At 54.8% G+C, this 6,913-nt stretch overlaps 1 protein-coding gene across 1 annotated transcript; it reads right to left on the bottom strand.

The window, feature by feature from the left end:
- Positions 1–4,510: 4,510 nt before the first annotated feature.
- On the bottom strand, positions 4,511–6,890 carry LOC119284487 (transport inhibitor response 1-like protein). The gene is made up of 3 exons (XM_037563603.1): positions 6,335–6,890; positions 5,691–6,216; positions 4,511–5,605 (listed from the first exon to the last, which is right to left on the bottom strand). The coding sequence occupies exons 1-3, from the start codon at positions 6,865–6,867 to the stop codon at positions 4,847–4,849; spliced, it is 1,818 nt and encodes a 605-aa protein (XP_037419500.1). The 5' UTR covers positions 6,868–6,890; the 3' UTR covers positions 4,511–4,846.
- Between the last annotated feature and the right edge of the window lie 23 nt (positions 6,891–6,913).

Below are 6,913 nucleotides of genomic sequence, written 5' to 3'. Positions count from 1 at the left end.
CGGGTCTTACTGAACTGTTAGCCCATGAAATATGGCATTTTCGTTAACACAAGTAATTGTTCCGGTGAATTTTTTGCACCGGGTCTTCCCCCTACCAACACACCATCGTATCTACGGCACACACGCCAGCTTTTTCGCAGATTCTGAAGAGAGGCCGGATACGCATCCCCGCCGTGGCTCCATCCCATCCCGTACTCCCGTATCATCTTCTTTCGCCATGGCGCATCATTGCAATGATAAAAAGAGTGGACGCCACCAGCCGTGCCCGTGCGTATCCTCAATCTCATCCGCCACAGTGGCGCGGCAGCACTCTCCCTCCCATTCTTTTGGCACGAGGATCCTCTACCGTTCGGCGGCCTGCCGTTCTACCACTGACATGTAGGCCTGTGGGAAACCTGGCCCACATGTCAGCGGCCCAACGTCGCACTCTCCTCTGCCAAAGATGAGGAGGATCCATCCACCACTCCCTTTCTCGCCCTGTTCGGCACTGTGCAGCTGCCGCCTTTTCGTGGCCACTCGAGCCCTTCCACGGCAAATTGACAATTTTGACCTGTAGATGAAATCATTTCACAAAATAAACTCTCTTTAAAAGAAATTCACTCAGCTGACCACAGAAGCACTTTGTACTGCCAGCACAAGCTGGATCCGTCGCCCAGCTCGAGCCTGTGCGTCCTTGGGCGTTGCATGCACAGCAGTGGCCCCAGCCCCAGTAGCTAATAATTGGGTTGGATTAGGGCTGTACTTCCCATGACACCAAATCCATGTGCAAATAATACAACAAAAATCAAGCTTTAATACACAAAGCTAAGGGTGCAATAACTTGATCCAAACCTATCTTTGCCGCTACCTAACCACACCCCTTGTTTGCTTCTCCTCATCATCTTGTGTGTGTTTGTGGTCTCTTAATTGTGCACATCGTAGTGGCTGCCACCCTGCATGCATGCATGCACACGAGCCATTAAGAGGGAAGCACGCAGCGCCCTGCTCCGCTGTAGATCTACACAAGCAACAGCACTGACGCACGCCTTTGCAAGTCTTTCTGGTGCTATAGGAGCCCAATTCAACCTCGCATGTGCATGCCCCATGCATGCAACTGCCCCTCCGGACAATCTCTCATGTCTTGGCATGGTTTTTCCGAGGCATTTAACTGCATATGGCCCATCGTTTAGCACTGCAGCTTTGCTAGGGCAGCAATGGCGGCTTTACAATTACCACCACGCTGATCGGCAGGGGGGGAGGGGAGGGGGCTATGCTCGTGGGAGAGGCTGGATTGGCTGGAGCCGGAGCTGCTCCAGATCCATGCACGAAAGGCGCCTCGTGGGACTTGTCCTCCCTGTTGGTTGGCCAATGGAGCACGCAGCAACTTGTAGACTGTCCTGTCCCCGGCCGGAGCAGTGCGCGCGAGATCACGCTCAGCCTCAGCCCACTGCAAACACCACAGCGAGAAAAATGGTGGGCGAACAGAAGTGACTTTATATTTTGGTGATGAACAGGAGTCGGCTTTGGTGAACAGGAGGGATCTGGTCGAGCCAATGATCTGGAGAGAGTGTGCAATAATGCTGAACCCTCCTCCCATGATTTTTGTTGGCGATGCATGCATGATTGATTGACCCAATTTTTTTAGCAAGGTTTCAGTGAGTAGTCCTCAGCTAATGCAACAAGATGGGCAGATAGATGTCTTTTGCACAGATCCAAGTCCAGCACAAAAATCAGTTTCCTGTTCCAAGTTCCAGCCGGAAACCCGACGTTTATGACCGCCCATAACCTGTCCTCGAAGCATTGTCGGTGAACATGCACGGTCTTTCTTGTTTAAAAAACTACCAAAATTGTGGAAAACATATATACATGAAACATGAGCATATAGCTACCATGTGCTCTGCAGTTCGCACTAGAGCAGCTAGCTGAGACTTGGAACCGAAGTCTCCACCGCTAGGCAAGGGCAAGGCAGGCGCTGAAAGTAACCAGCGAAAGCTACGTTCAGGTCACAGGTATCGCTTCACCCACAACCACTTCATCATCCATCACAAATCGTTGACTAATGCAAAAGCGCTGCTCGTGGTTCGGATTACAGAATATGTTCTCGCAATCCAGCCTCCACAAATGCAAAGCCGCTTTGCTTTTCTTTTTTTGCCCTCTCTTTTTCCTATAATAAAGCGACGTAGGATACGCTTTTGCCGATGTTTCGACAAAAGATGCGCTTAGGGTTTTCCATCAGGAACTTTGACATACGCGGTAGATTGATTCCCGGTACAAATATCAGGCAGAGAACATGAGGGAAATAGCTTTGTGGGATTTAGTGGAGCACCTCTACTTTCCCTAGGGCTTCATACACATGTGGACATGGTAGCTGTGTTCCAGTGTTATCTTCTCCATTCTTTTGAAGAAGAAAAGCTCCAGTGTTATCTTCTCCATTCTTTTGAAGAAGAAAAGCTCCAGTGTTATCTTCTCCATTCTTTTGAAGAAGAAAAGCTCCAGTGTTATCTTGGATATTTAGGAACATGACACTACTACTTCATCAATCAGCAAAAGGGCCAGAAAAGGTGATGTGACGGGATTTGTTGTAAAACCAAGGTGTTGTTGACACACTATAAAGGTAAGCCTATCGACCCAATCTTATCGCTGCTCGTATGCTCATATGATTGCCCCATGGCCCACGCCGGATGAGGTAGTTAGCAGTTACTAAACCTGAGCTTGACCGTTTAATAATCATGAGATGAGATGCAAAAGTTGTTGACCAAACCAGTGATAAAAGGGAGAACCTTCCAGCTCATGCAACCCATAACTCCCATCTGCAGCAGCTGCACCAAGGAGGAGGAGAGGAGTTGCTGATTTTGGAGCCACTGCGGTGCTGCTGGAGGTTGGGCAGCAACGGCACATGCCATCTGCTGTACTACGTGTGTGTGAATGAAGCATCGCAGCTGCAGCAACCAGTGTGAAGGCACTGCACACAGAGTAGTCTCATCACAAACGTCCCAACAGCAGGCACCAATCAATCTTACTACTACCCGTGATGTTGACATGAATTATCTGAACTCGATCTCACCCACTTGCGGCGATCCGATCTGAGGCTGCATTTAATCACTTCTCTCGCACTAACAATTGGACAAGCAACAATCTTCCAAAACCGCCATTGCAGTCCGTCCCAGAGCCTCAGGTTCTGTTCATCTACCAGAGCACTGCTGGCTAGCTAGCTACAAGGACCAATGAAGATTGCACATACGCAGACGCTGTGCGGCCATGGCGTGTAGCCTTTGCGGCTTTCCTCTCGGTGAATCAACAAGCACCGCACGCGCCCTTTGATCATCAGACGGCGGGTGTGAACTTCGCCGACGGCACCGCAGCCGCATTTCAAGCAACCAGAGCTTCACTTGCTTCCTCGTCTCTTCCCATGGCTGCTCTGCCTGACTGCATGCATGAGGTTCGTCTTTCGTCTTCTTCAGCTGGACGTTCGGAACAGTAGCCAGTTGTTTTGACAAGATGTGTCGAGATGAGCAGGGGCAACCAGTCCCAACCACTGGACGGGCCTACCATGGAGATCAATAGCGATCTCCTGTTGCAAAAGAAGAACTGTAGGTTTTCTCGCCGTTGTTCTTGCTGGATCATCATCGACCACGGACAACTAACTTGCAAATCCGGATTACTTGCAGGGCGATGACTGTTTGCAGCAAGTAACAAAAGAGCGAAATATTTCGCCTCGTGCAGGTTTTACTGTCCTTGTCTGATCCTCCATCGCCATGGGTTGGCATGCATCTGCCGCCCCCGTCCTGAGCTCTCACCCAGAGCAGTCAGTGAGTGAGTGACTCGCGGGGATGAGTCAAACGATCGACCGGTCATCACTCCCTCATCATTTGCCACCTCCCTCCCTATCATCCTTGGATGCTGCTTTCCTTTCCTTGCAGGAAGGATTGGTCGCTATCCTTTCCTTGGATGCTGCTTTCCTTTCCTTGCAGGAAGGATTGGCCGCATTTCAAGCAACCAGAGCTTCACTCGCGGTGCCATCAGAGGTACCGTAACTCTCTGTCTTGATCAATATAGCTCTTTGAACTGCAAAGAAAAAAGCATTTGCAGTGGGGGAAATCAAGGAACTGCTCATTTAGTTTAGCCATCGTGTGATAGATAAAAAGCTGAAGGCGGCTAGGGAGAGGCCTAGGGCTATCAAGACAAGATAGGCGCGAGGCAATAATCACTGGATGGACCAGGGCCAAACTTTCGAGTAAGGAAGGAACCCCTATCCCTATGGACGGACGGATGGAACCTCCAGGTTGTGACGGTAGGTCCTCTGGTAATGATGCCAGCAGCCAAGCCTCAGGATTCACAGGAGATCACGAAAGGACAGCCTCAGGGAGGGCTTTTCAAAAACAAAAACAAAAAAGACTTCTGTTCAGATCACAAAGCTTGAGACGGGAGAAACAAATCCCAAAAAATTAACATGGCTCAATTCTGGAGAAATTATTGTAGAATTCAGACTAATGAACTAACTGTGGAAGGGAAGGGAAACCATGCGGACAAGAACATGGAACACAAGTGTTAATGAATTTAATCTGATGATAACAAGATCCGCTTCGAAAAATTAGGGAAACCATCCGGCTCCGTCCTCGAACAGAAGGAAGGCGGCCTCTCGGAGGGAGCAGCAAACAAAACTGAGGAAGCAATGGCGATGAAGGCCCCTCGAAGAAGCTTGCTCCGCCCGCCCGCGCTTATGATCTTCTCGTACAAAATGTTGGAAATGCCTATGAACCCTACAGCTACTACAACAACAATGACTGAACTCAACACTCTGCTGCTGCTCTCATATCTGCGTTCTGCATTTGATCTGCGCCGAGGATGCCAAGCACCTATGATCTTCTCACAGGATCTTCACAAATGGTGGAACATCCTCCCTTGGCCCCTCCAGCGACCGATACATGTATAGGATGTCGACGCCGTCTGTCTTCTCGATCTCAGGCTGGCTGTTTATCAGCTCCACCACCATCCGTGGGAGCTGCCGGGCCACCTCCTCGCAGCCTTGCAGCGTCAGGCTGCAGCCCGACATCCAGACGAACCGCATGTTGTAGAAATGGTGCATACCGGAGAGCAGGCCGGCGTCGCCGAACGGGCAGTCCCTTATCTCCAGCTTCTCCAGCTTGGAGCAGCCCTGGAGGATGTGCTGCAGCGCCAGATCGCTGTCCCCGGCGAACGCCACGGAGAGCGTCCGCAGGGAGCTGCCGTAGTTGCCGATGTACTCGAATGCTCGGTCCGTCAGGTGCCCGGACGTGGAGAGCCTGGTGAGCTTGCTGCAGTTGCGGACAATGGCGCCGAACCCCTCGTCCATCGGCTCCCCCGTCACGTGGTCGGGCCGGTGCCTCCCCATTATGCATAGCCGGAACACCTTCATCTCGGGGCAGTTCTGCGACATGGTGATGACGGCGGCGTTGGTCATCCTCTGGCAGAAGTAGAGGATGGAGCGAAGGTCACGGCAGCCCTCCGAGATGGCGGTGAGCCCGACCTCCGACACCAGCTCGTCGGCGTCCTCGTGCGCGTCCAATGGGAGCACACGGAGAACCTGGAGCTTCTTGCAGTACATAGCCACGGCTTGGAGCCCCTCGTCGCGCACTGAGTCGAGCACCTGGCAAAGAACTTGTCATCAGAAATTGGGAACCATGGAGCAGCCCAGAGGTAAAACTATGGCGTGAAAGCAATCTGGTCAGTACCCATAGCGTCTCGAGGCTGCGGCATTGCCCGATGAAGAGCAGGACTTGGTCGGGGTTGACAGGGGCGTAGCTCAGGTCCATGCTGGTTAAGTTGGCGGCGACCGTGGCAATGGTCGGCAGGTACTCCGGCGCGAGATCACGGAAGCCGGACAGCGACACCAGCGAGTTAGCCCGGCCGGCCGACGCGAAGGCGGTCAACATCTGACCAAAGTCGAGCCCCTCGTCCTCGGCGCCGTCCCCCGGCCGGAACGAGCCCGTGCCGAGGTGCGTGAGGCGAGGCATGAGCGCCATGAGCCGGCGCAGCTGGCCGAGCGAGACGTGCTGGTTGATGCGCAGGCGGCGGAGGCGCGGCGAGCGCGCCACGAGAGCCTCGAGGGCGGCGAAGGGTACCTGCGGGGTGAAGCACTCGAAGGAGAGAGACTCCAGGTCGGTGTGGCCGCGCGGAAACGCCGCCACCCAGTCCGACACCTCGTCGTCCTCCTCCTCGTTGAGCTCGCAGTCCACCACGTCGAGCACACGCAGCCCTCTGCGCGAGAACCAAACCAAACCAAATGGAGGTACGCCATTATTAGTCCGCCATTACCAAGTAGTGTGTGAGAGGGACATGTAGCAAGCTGGAATGGAAGGGAATGGCATTATATTACCTGCAATGGGAGGCGAGGGAGGCGAGGCCGCGGGAGGAGAAGCCGTCGCAGAGGAGGAGGGAGAGCTCGCGGAAGGAGGGCGGGAGGGAGCGGGCGAGGAGGTCGAGGTCGTCGTCGGTGACGGTGATGCGCTTGAGCGAGAGGGAGCGGAGCGCGGGGAAGGCGGCGGCGGCGAGGGCGGCGGCCCAGGGGCGGAAGGCGGAGGCGGCCCAGCCGGGGGGCAGCAGGTTGAAGTCGGCGAAGCGGGGGCGGCCCTTGAGGAGGATGTGGTGCGCGTTGGGGAAGCGCCGCGCGGCGCGCGCCGGGGAGGCGGCGAGGATGTTGCGGACGGCGACGGAGGCGCGGGTGGCGGACTCGGCGCGGTGCCAGGAGCGGCAGACGAGGGAGGCCGCGCCCCGGTCGCCCGGGGCCCGTAGGAACTGGAGCACCGTCTCCAGCACGTTGTCGAGCACCTGGTCGGGCGGCGGCGGCGACGCCGCGCGCGGCCGCTTGGGCGGCGCCCCCGCCGCCTGGTCCTCGTCCTCCTCGGACATGGCCGCGCGCGAGGGCGAGCGGCGCGGAGGGAGCAGTGGAGGGTGG

This window comes from Triticum dicoccoides, chromosome 4A (assembly GCF_002162155.2).
Source record: "Triticum dicoccoides isolate Atlit2015 ecotype Zavitan chromosome 4A, WEW_v2.0, whole genome shotgun sequence".
NCBI classification, from domain to species: Eukaryota; Viridiplantae; Streptophyta; class Magnoliopsida; order Poales; family Poaceae; genus Triticum; species Triticum dicoccoides.
This window is presented reverse-complemented; position numbering and strand designations above follow the sequence as displayed.